The sequence below is a fragment of the Sporothrix brasiliensis genome, assembly GCF_000820605.1.
Source record: "Sporothrix brasiliensis 5110 chromosome Unknown Cont19, whole genome shotgun sequence".
Taxonomy (NCBI): Eukaryota; Fungi; Ascomycota; class Sordariomycetes; order Ophiostomatales; family Ophiostomataceae; genus Sporothrix; species Sporothrix brasiliensis.
Window position 1 is genome coordinate 3131256 of NW_024467138.1, and position 17196 is coordinate 3148451.

A 17196-nucleotide genomic window follows, 5' to 3' on the forward strand; every position below is an offset into this window, starting at 1 on the left:
TTTACGGCTACCTCTTTCTCTGTACCTCGTACCTTCCCGCACCACACCAGAATGCAATTCTCTGAGGAAGGAGCAACTAACTGGACAGGTGCACACCATGTTTTGCTAGCATACTTTGGCGAGGGAAAGAACGCATGCAACGAAAGAACGTACTCTGCCAATGCGATATAAACAGGTTACCTACGATAATTAGACGCCTCTCACCTTGTACGTTTGTACCTTGTCATATAACCGACTACCATACCACTGCAACAGGGGAAGTGGCAAGAATACCAGAGATCTTGGTTGTTCCTTCCTTCCCAAGGCGCTACAATAGTTTCCGCGAAGGAAATGCCCGGTTCGCGCCTTCCGTTTGTCTGCGTGTGCGGCGTGTCCAGACGTGCAGCGCCCAACGATAAAAAAGCAAAAGCAGCTTCCGCACCTTCCCTTGGAGGCTCACGAGGTACAGGATCCGCAAAGCCATCCGCTGATTTGAGGAAGGACCGACCAAGGCCTTCCAGGACCAATTAGTACTGACATTGCACGCTTTGTGTGTTTGTGTTTCGTGCTCACTATGCGTAGAGGCAAATGGGGGGCCCTCCTTCCTTCGTCGCATCGCATCGAAACAACGCAGGCGCACCATAAGCAAGACTTGCCCATGTGTAATATGCTGCTATAAATGTTCATGTGGGTTGAACGGGGAAGGTCCATACCGCATAAGGCGCACCTGCCGCGCATGTGTTTGTTTATTCCATCCCTCTCGAGCCCGTTTTGTATGCAATATCTGCTCGACATATTGGGCACAGAAACCCCCACCTAAGAAAAGACGAAACACTGCAAGGACAAAAACCGGCATTGATAGACTGGGCTTCTCACGATCTGCAGCCGCCGCACGGCAGAAACAGCACACCCCCTTTTCTCCTCACAGACTCGCAGGAAAACGGCAAGAGTGCCGCGCCTGTTCCATATGCCAGGTCCCAGACCCGGGATCCAGGCCGGATCTCAAAAACTCACGACCCGAGATGTCTGGGAACATCAATGGCCGACAAAAGGGAACGACTTTTCAGGGCTGCCCAGTTCATGACGCACGAGTGCAGAAGCGTTTTGCCTAGTCCAACCCAGCGGCACGAAATGAAGGAAAGGGGAAGGCAGCCAGACCATTGACAACGAATGCGTCAATGACGCCGATGCATACTTTCTCAGCAGGCCGTTGGTGTGGCAGCAGCTTCAAGAAGGTTACATTTCCTACACACTCTTTGCAGCCGAGACCAGGAAGGGCAGAAACACACGACAAGATGGACGGCAGCGTTGCGGCTTCGGGCTTAAGCCTCGCCGTCATTTCCGCTCCTCGCCCTTCCGCTCCTCGCCCTTCCGCTGCTTACGGTTTCTAGTCTCAACTTTGCATCCTACAAGCACATCGCAGTGGCTCGCCTTTCACTCAACCTTTGCTAATATATTACTCGTATCTGTGTACGACATAGTCACCGCATCTTACACGTTAGTAGGTTCTCCACGGTGTTGCTACGACTTGAGATAAACATTCATAGTGCAAGTTTAAAACTGTTGCACTACAAGGTATGCATCCTCCGGACTTTCGTGTTGCACTGCTGCACGCTCTTTTGGGGTATGATGGGCCACAGACAGGGGTGGCGGTGGACCTAGCTGCGACCAGGGGAAGAAATTCCTAAAGAAGGTGTCGGCGGCAAGAGAAGCATTGTGAAAGGTCAAAAGGCTTCAAGTCAAGAACGTTGTGCGTGCATAACGGGCAAGCACAAAGCACAAAGAGGAAGGAATAAACCACGGAGCTAACGGTTTCCAGCAAGTCTCCGAACGCCAGAGTGTCATGCACAACTCCTCCGCCTCGCAAACTCGCGCTCCAACGTCTTGCCGTTTGTTCTCGCCCCCTTGTCCACATTGGGATTTGATTTTGATATTCTGCTCTAATCCTTTCCTCTCTCGTCTTTCAATCCTTGCAAGCGGCAGACCTCGGAGACCTGGGCGGAGATGCAGAAGAATAAGAAAGTAGCCCTGGTCCAACGAAAAGAGTTTCGAGAGTGTCAAGACAGGGCCATCCGCATCTCGCCCCATCGCCCATCTGGATAATGAGCCAGGGGTGGATGATTTGATGCCCACGGCCCCCATATCCGCGCGGCGTGTTCCGTGCGCTACTTGCACAAGGTTGTGCCCGTCCGGACTACGGAGCAAACAAGTCCAACCAACAGCTGATGTATGGAACAGGTGAGCGCGCGAGCGACAAGTGATGAGAGCAATAAAAAAACGGAGCAACTTTCGATTTGAAAGAATCGGGGAAACGGGGGGGAGCAGGGCCAAGATAGAGACAAGACAGGCGCTACTAAGCGCTCGCACGCCCCTTTTCCGCTCACCGTGTGGTGCCGACCACCCCATCTGCATCCCACGCTAAACTGCTTTGCTGCTGCTGGGTATCAGTGAGAAATTGGGATGAAAATATGAACACGGGCTGGCAGGGGCACGACGCAACGTTGGCGGGACCGAGTGAGAAAGAGAGACAGATAGATTCTGAACAAGCAGAACGCAAAACGGGAAGGGGGTGCGAAAATTTCAAACCGCCGGACATGAAAAAGGAAAAGAGAAACAATCAGAAGGACGTAGAACCAAAAAAAAAAAAAAAAAAAAAAAAAAAAAAAAAAGGTAAGAAGGTAAAATAAATAATAAAAATCCCACGCGCTGCGGGCTGATGGGGCCGGCCGCAGATTGGGCCGCACCGACTTTGTCGCTTCCGACCGCAATCCGGTAATGCAGGCTCGGTTTGCTTGCTTGTCGCCTCAACGAGCTGTCTTTTATTTTCTTTCCGCACGTCGTAAGGCTCTGGTTGTGTGGAGTCAATAGTTTGCCTTATTGTTTTTTTTGTGCCTTCCCGACATTTTTCTTTGCGATGCCAGAGACCGCCTTTTCGAAAAAGGAAAAAGAGAAAAAGAAACCAATGGAATATTTCAACTCTTTTATCCCTTCATAGACTAGTACGACAAGCTTTCGTAGAAGAGGATGGGCGCACAACATGTGGTGGCGTCAGGGACCATGAGGCCCAAAAAACACACAACGGTTGGTGTGTGAGACAATGAGGAAGGTTTTGGGCTGACAAGTGACCCTTACTCTGCCTTCTCATTCTTGCCGGGTGCTTGTCCTTTGCAAACCCATGTCCCTTGTCTTTGCCTCCTCGCCTTGCCAGCTGTTGCATATGCCAACTCGGATGTGCTCTCGGAGCAGGAGCAGCCCCTTGAAAAGACATACTGCCATTCGCGTGAGGGTTTGACGTATGCCTATGCTCCATTTGGCTGTTCCATATTTGCGACTGCAACACACACGATACACTTCCATTCTGCTACAGCCTTGCCGTCTCTGATTTTTTTTCTTCCTTTTTTTAGAAAAACAAAACAAAAACTCTGCTGCCGCCTCGCCACGTTGCACTGCCTTGTCAGGCCTCAACGGCTTTTTATATGCAGTGATCTCCCAGCGTCCACTCCGCAGATACTTCTCGCCTCGTCCTTTTATATTTCGTTTTTCGTCTTTCTCGGGTATGCCCCTTTCCTCGTTTTACCCCTGGCACACTCTCCACACATCCTTTTGATTTCCTCAGGAACGAGCCTTACTTTACTCAGGAAGAATGTTGTATGTGCGGAGTACGAGCCTTACCGTAGGAGTTGTACGACATACAATGTACCTTTACAAAAGGGCTCAGGTTCCGACGCACGGGCTACTCTTTTCTTCATCGGCCGGCCCTGGCTTACGTTTGTCTTGCCCTTGCTTGAATGTATCGTACGTCGTTCTCTCGTACCGACAGTGCTGTCAGCCTCCAAAATAAACAGGAAAGCGATGGTCTAGACGACGGACCAAGGCGCGGAATGCCAAAGCCATGAGAGACTTTGCGTTGCGAGCGCGCGTGGCCAGGTGCGCAAGGTGCGGCTGTTTCCTGGCCAGAACTCCAAAAAGAAAAACTGCGCTCATCAGTAATGGGAACGAAACGCGAGCAGGGGTGCCAGCTGAACTCGAAATAGGAAACCTCCGGAAAAGGCGAGATTGGCCAGGGGGCGGCTTTTCGCTTTCCAACTGTCTTTTCGTTTTTCTTACCCAAAGTCCGCCTCGTTTTGTCCCCCCCCTGACAGATCTTTTTCCTAAAGAATCGGTTCGCATTCTCACATATGTGTATTTTTGTTTTGGTTTGTTTGTGTCAACAGAAGGAGCACAATCCCCCCTCCTCTTCCGCATAGGCCGCAAATGGGCCCGAGCCTGGCCGCGTCTATCTGGAGTGCATGGCCACGGGGTATTGCCTCTCGTACGTCGTACTCCCGTTTATGGAGCAATGCAACGGATGCACGCGTCAAGGACGGTAGATGGGGCTTGTCAAGCATAGGGACAGGGTACGGAGTAATTACCTTTGCCTAACGTGTGTGTACATCATTCTCAAAACAAACCCCCCTTTAAAGCAGGGACGAGAATTCGGCGAGGCTCATGTAGATTGACAAACGTTGATTCCTGTTGCGGATAGCCCGCAACTGCCACAAATGCAGGTACAAGGTATCTATACGCCCCGGCGTGTCAGCCGTTTTATTTGATTTTTTTTATTCGCTTTTTGTTTGTGTTATTTATTTTTGTTCCTTCTGCCCACGGTCATGGCGACCGGTGTATTTCCCCGTTTCGAACTCGTCTGTTCTGTCATCGCACTCCGTTCGCACCCATACAAATTGCATATGTTTGACCATTGACGTCCTATTTGGTATGAGAACTTCGCAATACAACAACTGTATGCTGTCGTAGGATTTTCCTGGTTTTCCTTTCCTCCAGGTATGGTACTTTCGCAATGAATAGCCCGCAAGGCACGAAAGATGGGGAAGAGATCTTCGTTTCGAGAGGCAAGAAGTGTGGTCGAGTAAATGGCAGAATGAAGCCTCTCGTGGGCCTCCAAAGGCCTTGGCAAGTCGCGCCAGTATTGCCGTTTTGTCAAGGCAATTTCCAATGCGTGCCCGCGTTGCTGTGCGTGCAACCCACGCTCTCTATAGACAAGACAGAGGGACAAATAGTTTTGCCTTTGCTCGATTTTCCCGGGAAGGGCAAAGACGACAAAGCGAAGAGAGTTGAACAGTCGGCCGGAATCAAGAGGCTGGCCATACGACGTCATTGCCTCTTCGTCTGTGCCTGTATCTTGATTCTTTTCCATCCTTCGTGGCCTGCCATTGAGCCACAGCGGTCAGACTGGAGCAATGCCCAGCCTCCTGCTGTACGCCTTCCCCAACATGCAGCACAACTCGGCATGCTGTATAGACTTTCCTCGTCGAGCTTGTAAGCTTGTGGCCCAAACGTATGGGTAGAATAATCAGCGCTTGACAATAGTCACTGCCAAATATTGTTAGCAAAGTGCTCACGGCATCAGGAGAGTCAAGACAAGCGTACCAATATCTTCGTCGCACAACTCGTGGGACAGACCAACGCGCTGCGGCTGGTGCTTGACCGACTTGCCGTACACAACGGCCGTCTTGAACTGCTCAAGGATGCTTCTGTGAATGGCGTTGCACTGGAACAAACCGGTTAGCAAATGCCGCCCATCGTGGGTACAAGAGTCTGTACATCACCAATCCCCGTTAGACATGGCAACATACAAAATCTTCAACCGTGCACTTGTTGGCACGCAACACAACCGGCGACGAGTAGTCGGGCAGCTTGCCCTTGGGCTTCGTGTACACGCGAACCAGGCTGAGCTTCTCCCACATCGCTTCCATCAGCTCGTCAACGTTCCAGCCGTGCTCAGAGCTGATGGGCACGGCGTTGGGGATCCGGTACAGCAGGTCCAGCTCCTCGATGGTGATGGCGTCGATCTTGTTGAGCACGTAGATGACGGGGATGTAGCTGCGGCTGCGCGCCTCGAGCACATCAATCAGGTCGTCGACGGTCGCGTCGCATCGGATGGTAATGTCGGCCGAGTTGATGCGGTATTCGCTCATGACGGCGCGGATCTCGTCGTTGTCAATGTGCGTCAGGGGCACGGTGTTGGTAATGTTGAGGCCGCCCTTGTCCTTCTTCTTAAATGTAATGTTGGGCGGCTGCTTGTTGATGCGGATGCCGAAGCCCTCGAGCTCCTGCTCGATGACGCGCTTGTCGGTGAGCGGCTTGTTGACGTCGAGCACAATGAAAATAAGATGGCACGTCTTGGCCACCGCAATGACCTGCCGACCGCGACCGCGGCCGTCTTTGGCACCCTCAATGATACCGGGCAAGTCAATCATCTGCAGCGGGGCACCGTTGTACGTGACCTGGCCGGGCACACTCGTCAGGGTCGTGAATTCGTAGGCGGCAGCCTCGGAGTGCTGGCCGGTCAGGCGGCTCATGAGCGTGCTCTTGCCGACGGAGGGAAAGCCGATGAATCCGATACTGGCGACACCCGTGCGAGCAACGTCGAATCCCGCACCACCGCCTCCACCGCCCGAGCTGGGCATCAATAGCTCACGCTTCAGCTTCGCGAGCTTGGCTTTGAGCTGGCCGAGATGGTACGAGGTGGCCTTGTTCTTTTGCGTCCGGGCCATCTCGTTCTCCACCTCCTTGATCTGTTTGCCGACAAACGGCAGGTCAGTAACATGGTCGTAGTCGGATCGGGACAGTCAGGGGTCCAGAATCTGGCCACTCCAAGGTGTGGACAACAGGACGCACCTTTTCCACGGTCGTCGACATGGTGGCGGCTTTTGTCGCGAAGAGCGCGGACTCTCTGGGCCGCTGTGTGGTTTATGGCGTTAGAATTGCGATAGTCGAAGGATAGACTGTCCCTGGATGTGTCCGCAAGAAGAGTAAATGCAATCGAGTAGCAATCGTAGTGTCTGTGGCGAGTAGGTCGTGCGTGAGGTTCACAGGGCAAGGATCTATGATGTCGAAATTAGTTGGTAATTACGCTGCAACAAAAAAAAAAGATTTTGGCGGGGCGAGAAAATTCGTGGGGAAGTGTCCAGTGAAGGAAAGCGAGGGGCTCTAGGGGCCGAGGGGCCTTACTTTCCTGTTTTCAGGTCTCCACTCTTATTGGCCACTCATTTGCCTCCGTTAAGGCTACGACCCATTATTTCTGAATCGGCTCCTGGCACAGATGGCCACATCTCAAATCAACCACCATCTGGCAGCGTCGTAAAACACAAAAATGTTGGGTATTTTATTTCAACAAAAGACAACAAAAGCAAAGACAATCTATCCGCTGGCCAGACCCACCCCATCTGGGGGCATCAACAGGCTGCCGCGCCTGCTGAACAAGCCATACACGGCATTGCTAAGCTATAAAAACATGAATTTAGTAACACAGCTGCTGATGCTTGAAAGAAGCCAGCTTGGAGGCTCCCGAGCATGACTGCCGGTTCACCTATAGTATATATATAATAAGTAACAAAGGAAAAGTGCTTGGGTCATGTCCAGCCAAACGTCAGTTACCGGACACAGTCATGATGACAACATAACACAGGTACCAAAGTAGAAGAAATCCAACAATGTGGTTTACCCGAGACAGAACGCCCAGACGCCGATCCCAGAGACGAAGGGAGAAAGGGAGGAAACGGGAGTAGGAAGAAGAACAGTCCATACTTGGCACTTCATAGACTTCCACGTCCTTTGCAAGCCCAGGTGATGGTAGATGGGACAAAGAAGAGAATAGTGTACACGTGCCAAGAACAAACATTGAAAATGGCAGTTGTCGCCTATGTGTGTTCATCCGCCCTTATGCCGTTGATGCCGTTGACAGTGTGCCGAGCAGGCCGGTTCCCGTGCGGAGTAGTTGCGTGCGCAGAGCTCGTTCCATTATTTCCGTTCAAGTGAGCCGTACCGTTCACGCGTCCTGGCGTTCCTTTTGATGATGCGAGTACTCCGTTGTGTTGGCGCGCCACAAATGCCGCATAGGCCGGGAAAATCATAGGTTCGATATTCATTGACTTGCACATTGGCGCAAATTCTGGATCGTCAACTGGCACGGCGACAAGGCCGCGTCGCGGAACGCGCACGTCTGGAGGGGGCGTATTGAAGGTTACAACCCTTCCGGGACGGTGTTGGCCCACAAATACGCCATTGACGAAGTACTTCGTTCCCGGCGCAAATCCAAGATTCTCGTCTGCATTGGGGTCGCTCTTCCATTTGTACGTTGGCGCAAATGTCAGCAGTTGCGATTCCTTCTCTGGCAGCTCGCGGTACGCTACTGCAAGTCGGACGTCGCGAAGATGAGGAACAACAGAGACGACTTTCATGACATCGGAGACCTATTGGGGGTCAAGTTAGCTAGTGGACATGAAAAAAGCCCAATCGAGACACGAACGCAGCGAAGAAAAAAACATACCTTGACGAAGAACATGTCCATGGCCGCAAACTTCTCCCACGCCTTGCGGCGGAGTTTCTCCATGGCTTGTGTCCCAATCTCTTTCGGGTCTCGTCCGTCGTAGTAGCCCGGGAGTTGCCTTCCCAAGTCGTACAGGTCCGGGTCTGTCAAAGAGTAGCGGTCACTCTCAAGACGCCAAATAACTTGCTTCGCAATCATGCTTGCCGGTATATGCGACCACAATGAGAACTGCGACAGCGTCAGGTCCTTCTCGCCGAGGATTAAGGCAACTTGCGTGTTGACCAGCCATTGTTCGCGACCTTCAGCAGAACCCGTAGCATCCGTGTTGATACAGTCGTACCGGACGCCTTGCATGGTTTTGAAGAATTGCGCTGTAGCGGGAAGTTTCGGGTTGGCGCAGAGGCTGAGCCATTGCAGGGCAGGAGGAAGTTTGGAGACTCTAACACGCTCTTCCTCTTCGAGCTGGCGACGGCGGAGTTCTTCGGCAGCCTTCTTTTCGGCGAGGATGCGTTCTTGCTCTTGGCGTTCGCGTTTTCGGCGCTCTTCTTCTTCGAGCTTCCGGCGGGCTTCTTCCGCAGCTTCCTTTTCGAGTTGTTCTTGGCGTAGGCGCTCCTCTTCCTCCTCTCGTTTCCTGCGCTCTTCTTCCTCTAACTTGCGCTTCCGCTCTTCCTCCTCCTCGCGGCGCTTTTTCTCCTTCTCCTCTTCCTCTAGTCTCTTCTTCTCTTCCTCCTCCTTGCGCCGGCGTTCCTCCTCCTCGAGCTTCTTGCGTTGCTTCTGCTTCTCTTCTTCCTCTCTCTTCTTTTTGTCCTCGAGCTCCTTCTTTTTCTTCTTCTCTGCTTCTTCTTTCAGCCTCGCCTCTTCTTCGGCTTCCTCGCGCTTGCGTTTCTCTTCTTCCTTCTTTCGGTTCTCCTCTTTCTGTCTCATCTCTTCTTCTTCTTCTTGGCGACGGCGGCGCTGTGCCTCTTCCTCTTTCGTCTTTGCCTCAGCTGCCACAGCCTGTGCTTTTGCCTCGGCCTTCTTCTTCTTGTCCTCTTCCTTTTGGCGCGTCGCTTCTGCCCCAGCGGTTGCCCCAGCGGATGCGCCGCTTGAAGACCGCCGCTCAGATGTTACATCGGCCATCTCAACGTCGACATCCTCGGACTTGACATGGATACTCTTTTCAATAGGCGACACGGATGGCCTTGCAGAGTCCTGTCGGCCGCCGTCGGAGGAAGCATCCCGCTTCTTTGTCTTGGAGCCAGAAGGTGTCTTCCGGTCATCGTCGTCGCGCCGCTTTTGCGGCGCTTTGGACGTGTCGTCAGGTGGGGCGCTTCCCTTGGATGGCCGTCTCTCCTTGCTCGTCCCGTTGTCGACTTCCAGCTTCCTTCTCTTAATAGGAGCTTCGTTGGTGTCCTTATCTGAGAAGCTGGCATTGGGCGGAGTCTCGCTGAGTCTGTTCCGCTTTCCAGCGCCCTCACCAACCGTGCCAAGGGCGGGTTCTTTGAGGCCCTCCTTCTTGAATTGCCGCGCTCGGTCACGGTCACGATCACGGTCACGGTGCTTCTCAGCTCGGGCCTTGTCCTTATCGGCAACCGAATCATCAGTACGAGGATCGCGGGGACTAGACGAGTCCTTTGGTGGCGTGGGAGCTTTTGTCGACGCGAAGCTAGCACGACGCTGAATTTCACGCTCCCGTTCCTTTTCGCGCACCTTTTCGTCTTTGAGTTCTCTGCCGGAAATAAGCTTCTTCCTGCGAGGCTTGATCATCTCGCCCTCGGACGAAACCGCAATGCTGTCGGAGTCTAGCTTCTTCGATTTCGTCGACTGCTTGGACGGAGGGGGCGTGTCGCGGTTAGCGTTGCTCGCACTAGGGCTACGATCGCTGCGCTGTCTCGATTTTGCCGTCGTAGCAGTTGAGGATTTGTTGTCGCCGCGGGAACTGGCATGATCGGATAAACGCTTTTGTGAAGATTTTTCTTCGCGCGTCGATGATGCCGCCCCGCTTGTCGTAGGCGTGCTAGACTTCGTGCCAGTCGCTGCTTTCTTAGGCCGCTCTTGAGAAGGGCTGGAAAGTTTCCGCTTGTGAGCGCGTGCCGATTGTGTGTCGTCTGAAGCCTCGATGGCACGGGACGTTCTCCGAGGTTCAACATCTTTGTCTTTCGTCTTGTTGCCATGGGATTTTTTGTAGTTGTCGTATGCCTTCTTGAGCATATCCTCTTCTTCTTTCCAGTTCGGTCCTTGCCTCTGCCTGGCGATCTCGTAGTATGTGTTGCCGTTGAAACGCTTTGTTGGGTCGAAGCTGCTTTGCTCGAGCAGCAGGCTAATAATCTTAATGTTTTCCTGGCCGATGGCAGCGAGAATCGGGGTCGCATGCTCAGGCGGAGCAGATGATATGGGCGCAGGGTCAGGGTTGGCTTTACCAAGAGCGAGCAACATTTGGAGGATAATATCATGTCCACCTCTCGATGCAGCAACCATTGACTCAGGGTCATCAAATGTCTCGCGAACTTGTAAAATACGGATAACATTTTCTTCGTCACCACGGCCGGCAGCCTGTCGAAGCGTTTTGTCGTCCATGGGCATGTACAACAGGTGATTGCTGGTTTTTGTTGCACGAACGGTTCCTGCTCGACGAGATGTTGGTGCTGGTGACATCTGAGGACTATCGGGGTTGTGGGAGTTGTGGGAGCGAAGATCGTCGGTTTCGTGGCGGTGTTCTTCAGATGTGAATCGTCGTTCGCCCATCTTCTTTTTGGCCTCAATCAAAGCTGCACGGATTTCGTCGCAGTTATCGATGTCTTCTGTAGCGCGGTCAAGAGGCTCCTCTCCATTGACGTTGGCTTTCCGAGGATTGACCCCGGCATCAAGTAACAGTTTGACGACGTCAAGGTGGCCATTGTCAACAGCATCCAAAAGCGGCGTATCTTTGTCGTGGTTGACGCAATCCAAATTGCAGCCTGCATCGATCAAAAACTTCACAATCTCGCCGTATCCATTAAGTGCGGCAATCTGCAAAGGTGTGTTGCCAGCGAAATCGGCAACGTTCAGGTCATAGGGACGTTCTGCCAATCGTTGCTTGACAAGTTCCAACTCACCGCGAGCACAGGCCCTGGCGAGAAAAGTTTGTCCATGGGCATCAAGATGTTTCTTGTGCGTGGAGGTTTTGGCTGGAGAGGTCGCAGAGTCCGCCGTCGCGGGGGTCGCGAGGCTGCGAAGCTTTGCGCTTCTCATGTGGGGGCTCCCACTTGCAGAGGAATCGTCCGAGTTATAGTCCGTCGACTGCAGTGGAGCAGGCACTCTCTTTTTCTTGAGACCCAGCCCGCTGGATTGGGATTGCAGTTGCGTGGAGAGGCTTCGCCGGTGTGAACGAGGTTGGGGAGAAAGAGACCTGTTTTGTGACGCGTCTCTGAGGCTTCGCGATGCCGACGCCTTGCCGCCAGAACCATTTCCATTCGCGTTGCCGTTGCTGCCAATGCTATTTCGAGACGAATCCTTTCCAGCGGCCCTGCTTGACGACTGAGAGGTTGTGTCGCCACCCGCGCCAGCGCTTGCTAGCCGTTGACGACGAGCGTTTTGCGCTTCTGTTTCGTCGTCTGATTCCACTTTGGGTGCTTTTCGCTTGTGGGGTACGAGTTTCTCGGGCGGTCTCAGTCGGTCTTTTGATGCCAGATATGATGGGCGTCTTGGTGATTTGGCTTGCTGTCCGCGGTCAGAGTCGGAGCCCGAGTGTGGTCGTGATGACGAGTTCCGGCTCCTTGGCGGAGACGCCGGCGCTGAGCTAAGGCTGCTTGTCGCGTCTTTAGGCCGCGCAGTGCCTTGAAGTTTATCATGCAGTCGCTTCTTCTTCCCCTCAGCAGCGTCTCCCACAAACTTGTCTGCCTTGTCTCGTTTTTCGATCTGGCCGTCTTTCTTCTCCGCGACCTGCCTCCGGGAAGGCGGCGCCAAGTCGGAATGTGCAGCAGAGGACGCAGACGCACCGTTTGGCTTGCCATTGTCCTCGTGTTTAATGACCTTCCGGTTCCGTGGCTTCGATGGTGATCCATCCTTGGACAAGACGATCGTCTCGGCTTCTGAGTTGCCATCTGTGCCACCATCGTCGTCTTGCTTGTCGCGGGACGAAGATGCAGATGCCCTTCCGTCCCGCGTCGATGTGGGGGACACGGTTCTCGTGGTCGAACCTCTGGAGCGTTCTTTGGCTGACGAGGAGGTTGTTGCAGACGTGATGGGCTTGGATGATGATTTTGGTTCTCTCGAGGATGGCGGCGCGGCCCGAGACAAAGTAGGTGATCTGTTCACTGAGGTGGCAGTAGCAGAGGTCGATTTATGTCGCTGCGAATCGGAGACACGCGAGGCGGAGGCGGTTGAAGAAGCATTAGGCTTCGCGGACGTGGCCTCGGAGGCATTCTGCGCATCCATGACATTTAATTTGGGAGGAGCTGTCTGGTGTACACCATCATGAGAGCGCTTCGAGCCTGCGCAGTGATCTTGAGCAACACGTGGGCAGTGATTGCAAAGATGCAACAGGCAGTGCTGATAAAGGAAGGACTCGAGGGAAACTCAATGGAAAGGGAAACCACCGGGTCGCGGTCGCGTGTCCAGAAGATAACAAGAAGTAAATGAGGATACTAGGTCTAAAAAGCCTGTAGAGTTGCTCGTGTTGGTGTCGATGTCGAAGTCGAACTGACAATACGAAAAGAAAAGGACAGGCGAAGGAGAGGCCAAGAAGGGGCGTGCGACCAAAACAATGCGCCCCGAAAAAGAGATGTTCGCGATCAGACTAATAATGGGACGGAAAGGAAGGATGGAGAGTCGCGAAGGATAGGGCGCCGTGATGGCCAAAGGACAGATGGTGGAATAGAGATTTTTGTCGTCATGCAGGATGGGGAGCGAAAGAAAGAAGAGTGAGAGAGGAGGGAAGTTTCGAGGAAGCCGCCACTCAGACCAGGAAATCCTGCCAGTTGCGGTTTTGGGCTGGCGCTGGTTGTTTTAGCTGGTCGTGTCTTTCCAGTGTAGGGCTCCCTGGTTGTCTCCTTTGCTGGTGGAGGGAAGACGGAAAAGGAGAGGGGCGATAATGGTGGCCGATCAAAGGCGGGCTGCAAGAAGGCAGGAGCAACAGTCAGATCCCACAACCGCAGCTGGACAACACCCATGCAAACCAGCTCAAGGCAATATTGGTGCCCGTATTATGCAAAAATGGGCGAAGCCTGCCCCGAATCCTTTCCCAAAACCTGCTCTTCGCTCTTTCCTTCAGAAAAACGCGAATAGTGTAAACACGCACGAGGGAAGGAGCGATGGGGGAACATGCCAAACAAAGCTAAGCGGCGCGTATGTATCCAGACCAATGCGACGAGCGATATAGAAAAGATTGACAGTCAAGGAAGGTGCGACTGCCGAGTCTGTATTTAGTATTTACAGCACGCATTGAGAGGAGCGATGGCGGGTTCAAGACAGAACAGAGCGCATGATTCGCTGGGACTCGGTCCAAGTTACGAAGTTTTGGTGGGCAACCTGTGTGCAGAAAGGGGGGCGATACTCTACTCTAGTTTCGCGGAGCTCACTGTTGTTGTAGCGAGCATCGACGACCTTTTTCACTGTTGTTGAGCACATAGCCAGCACGTTACAGGTGCCTGCCCCATGGCCGGGGAGTCTGATAGAGTCTGATCGCTGGCGCCTGATTGGACTTTATGATCCAATTACGGCGGGGCGACAGACTCCCTAAACGCGTTCAACTCCTGTCTCCTGCCTCTTGCCCCCCAAAGCCGCCATCGTTTGCTGTTTACACCTTCATTTTGTCAAGAAAAGTGGGTCTAGATGGCGCGCGTGATTGGCCTAGTATCTGCTTTTGGGCTTACACAGTAAAATAACGCTAGTGACTAGCGTCCATTTGTACATGAGGCTAGATACTACTCTCGTTCCGAGGAGCACAAAGCAGAATGTAATGTACGGAGTACGATGTACACAGTGTATATTTGACAATCTACGACGCATCAAACTGTCCGTTCGGTACTTGGTACTCTGGGTAAGTTGAAGCGTTTTCTTTCGACTCGCCCCTTCCCAGCAGGTCGATCTCGGCTCACATCGCAAGAAATTAAAGATGCCACTCGCAAGAGGGAAGCACTCCGGTTACAAAGATTTCACGGTTTTCATCATATTGCAGCCTCGTCCAAGGTCGCAAATTGTGGTTCTTTGTTTGGGCCCGCCATCCGACGAAATTAAAGAACTGCGCCCCCTACTCCTCCACTGACTAGCTACTGCGCGGCCGCGACGATCGCGCGGCGGACAATTAGCACGCTATCTTTCACCTTTCCTGCGTGTTTCCTTGCTAGAAAACACGTTTGCTAAGACTTGCTTCACCTTCATCTTGTGCTTTTTGCAAAGGCCAAGACAAATGTGGGATTCGACAAAGGTGCATCTGCACGAACACTACAAACTTTGCGTTTCTTCCTTTGGGATTGATCAGGTGCCAGTTCAGCTAATGGACCGCCCACTCCAACATGCAGCTATCTCGTGACCACATAATCCATTTCTCTCTGCAATTTGGCTTGCTTGGTCGGCAATGATTCCCAGCCGCGTCAAAGAAACACCTGACATAAACAACAAAAAATATCACTCTTACCGCCACCATGGTTGTTCCACCTCCCTCTCCGTCGTCTCAATTGCCGCTTCCAGCAACACTGGACAGGGTGCAGATCCTAAGCCTACCGGCCACGGCATTCTATATTGCTGAGTTTATCACAGAAGAGGAAGAGCGGCAAATTCTCCAAAGGGTGAGCAGCGGTTGGATGGGTACCGGGACGTCCACAGCCTTTTGCTGACCACATTATCTTTGATGCTTCACAGGTCGAAGCTGCGCCGAAACCGAAGTGGAAGCAACTTTCCCACCGCCGTCTGCAAACATGGCCGTCCGATCTCCTTCACGATAAGCTTCTCGATGCACCGCTCCCGCCGTGGCTCGTGGACCCTGTCATCACGCGGCTCCTCACCATTCCTGTGGGAGCCAACAGGAATGGCGACGACGGCGAGAATGACGACCGTGACAACATATTCGCCAATAGCCCACACAAGCGTCCAAACCATGTCCTAATCAACGAATATCCACCTGGCGTGGGAATCATGCCGCACAAGGTGGGTTGAATGCAGATTCTTGGGAAATGGGAATGTAGTCCAGTTCGTATACATGAGCTCAAAGTCAACTCTGCTGTGTCACTAGGACGGCTCGGCATACCACCCAGTAGTCTGCACCGTAAGTTTGGGTGCCAGTCTCTGTCTGAATATCTACAAGAACAATGAGGACGGCACTCTGCACACCGAACCCGTGGCGCGGATTCTCCAAGAACCGCGCAGTCTTCTAATCACCACCGACAACCTCTACACCGATTACCTGCACGGCATTGCCGACATTGACAAGGACATCGACCTATCGGAAGCCACCATCGCGAACTGGGACCTCTTACAATCCAAAGAACTGTTTGCCTCTGGGCAGAGCACACGCGAAACTCGCGTCAGCTTGACATACCGGGACGTATTGAAAGTATCGAAGCTGGGTAACAAGTTTGGGATGTTCAAGCGGCCGTGATTCGGAGAGGAACTGACATGCGGCATCGGGCACCCAGCACGTGCAACGCCGATGCCGGCACTTCAAAAGATAAATGGGATCATCCTCCATTTCTTGGCCACCCGTTCTGCGCCGAACTTTTCGCTATACCACCGTTTGGTACGGTCTGCCGTCACTCCGAGGCCTGCAAGAACGAACAACAGAGACGACAACAAAGTGCGATTCAGAAGCCTTCCGTCCGGCGCGGTCACGATGGACAAGGCGACATACAGGAAGAACTCGCAAGTGTAGTGCGGACTGACAAAGTAGCGGAAAAGACCCTCGTCGGGCAGGGAGTACTTCTTGAGGCTGGCAAGGTGAACGTGACAATGGTATTGGCCCACCCATGCGAGGAGGAAAAGAGGCGTGCCGACAAGAATCTTCGCCAAGGCCTCGGTGTTAATGGCATACGTAGATCCCGTGGAAGCATTGTGCTGCTTCGTAGCCAAGATTGCCTCTGCCGGTTCAATCAATACAGTTAGCGAATCGTCAAAAAGAGAGCGAAAATCAGAGGAAACTAGATGACGACGATGTAGACAAGGAGACATACGTGAGCCCTCGACCCATATGGCGACACTCATGATTGCATAGTACGCAAAACCCAGGAAAAAATGCGCGGCGTTCATCTTGGCCTTGGATGGCTTGAAGACGTAGAGATATTCATAGAGCCGGCGGCCTGTCTGAAGTGCTTCGAGCACAAATGCAACGCCCACCTGGGCAAGGACCATGGACGCGACCGGCGTCGATGACCATACCAGATCGGATGTTTGCTGGCTCGCCAGAATGCGTCCAAACAGGTTGTCTGGCGGCTTTGGCTCAACCGTCCCCGCTTGGCTCCACGACCACCACTGGGCAGCCCAATACGAGGTGCACAGGAGGTAAAAAGCATAAAAGCTGATGAACCACGAGTGCGGCACCTGCAGCCGGGACACGACGCCAGCCACGCTCCGTTCCAGGAGGCCTGGCGCTGGCGTAGATGCAGGCCTGCCGTACTTGTTGTTTTTGTCCGCCACAATGGCATCGGCGGTAGAGCTCTTGCTGTCCCGCGCACCGTAGTCAAGCAGGAGCTTCTGCGTGGCCGCCGGGAGCAAAGTCAGTGCCACGATGGCGGCGCCGAGTCCGACAAAGGATGCCTGGCAGAGGTTGGCCGGGGACATTGAAAGGGAGGCAGAGCCCACCGTGGCGAGAGCGCCTGGGATGACACGGAAGCCACCCAGAGTCATTGTTCCGCGGTCTGTTGTGTCACGAAAGTGGCGATACTGATTCCGGAATGCGCTGCCGGCGTTCGGCCGATTGTTCAAAGCATATGCCGTTG

At 53.2% G+C, this 17196-nt stretch overlaps 4 protein-coding genes across 4 annotated transcripts; 1 reads left to right on the plus strand and 3 right to left on the minus strand.

Annotated features, from left to right (window-relative positions):
• Window positions 1-5374: 5374 nt before the first annotated feature.
• Window positions 5375-6678, minus strand: SPBR_00663 (GTP binding protein; the record flags this gene model as incomplete). The annotated part of the gene is made up of 3 exons (XM_040758982.1): window positions 5375-5527; window positions 5613-6554; window positions 6658-6678. The coding sequence occupies 3 exons, from the start codon at window positions 6676-6678 to the stop codon at window positions 5375-5377; spliced, it is 1116 nt and encodes a 371-aa protein (XP_040618665.1).
• A 1001-nt stretch (window positions 6679-7679) lies between these two features.
• Window positions 7680-12703, minus strand: SPBR_00032 (histone deacetylase complex subunit; the record flags this gene model as incomplete). Its single annotated transcript, XM_040758353.1, has 2 exons — window positions 7680-8231; window positions 8309-12703. 2 exons carry the CDS (start codon window positions 12701-12703, stop codon window positions 7680-7682), a joined length of 4947 nt encoding a protein of 1648 aa, XP_040618666.1.
• Window positions 12704-14910: 2207 nt separating this feature from the next.
• SPBR_00874 (uncharacterized protein) lies at window positions 14911-15863 on the plus strand (the record flags this gene model as incomplete). The annotated part of the gene is made up of 3 exons (XM_040759193.1): window positions 14911-15054; window positions 15128-15412; window positions 15570-15863. The coding sequence occupies 3 exons, from the start codon at window positions 14911-14913 to the stop codon at window positions 15861-15863; spliced, it is 723 nt and encodes a 240-aa protein (XP_040618667.1).
• Window positions 15864-15925: 62 nt separating this feature from the next.
• SPBR_00736 (3-oxo-5-alpha-steroid 4-dehydrogenase) lies at window positions 15926-17104 on the minus strand (the record flags this gene model as incomplete). The annotated part of the gene is made up of 2 exons (XM_040759055.1): window positions 15926-16338; window positions 16432-17104. The coding sequence occupies 2 exons, from the start codon at window positions 17102-17104 to the stop codon at window positions 15926-15928; spliced, it is 1086 nt and encodes a 361-aa protein (XP_040618668.1).
• Window positions 17105-17196: the final 92 nt, after the last annotated feature.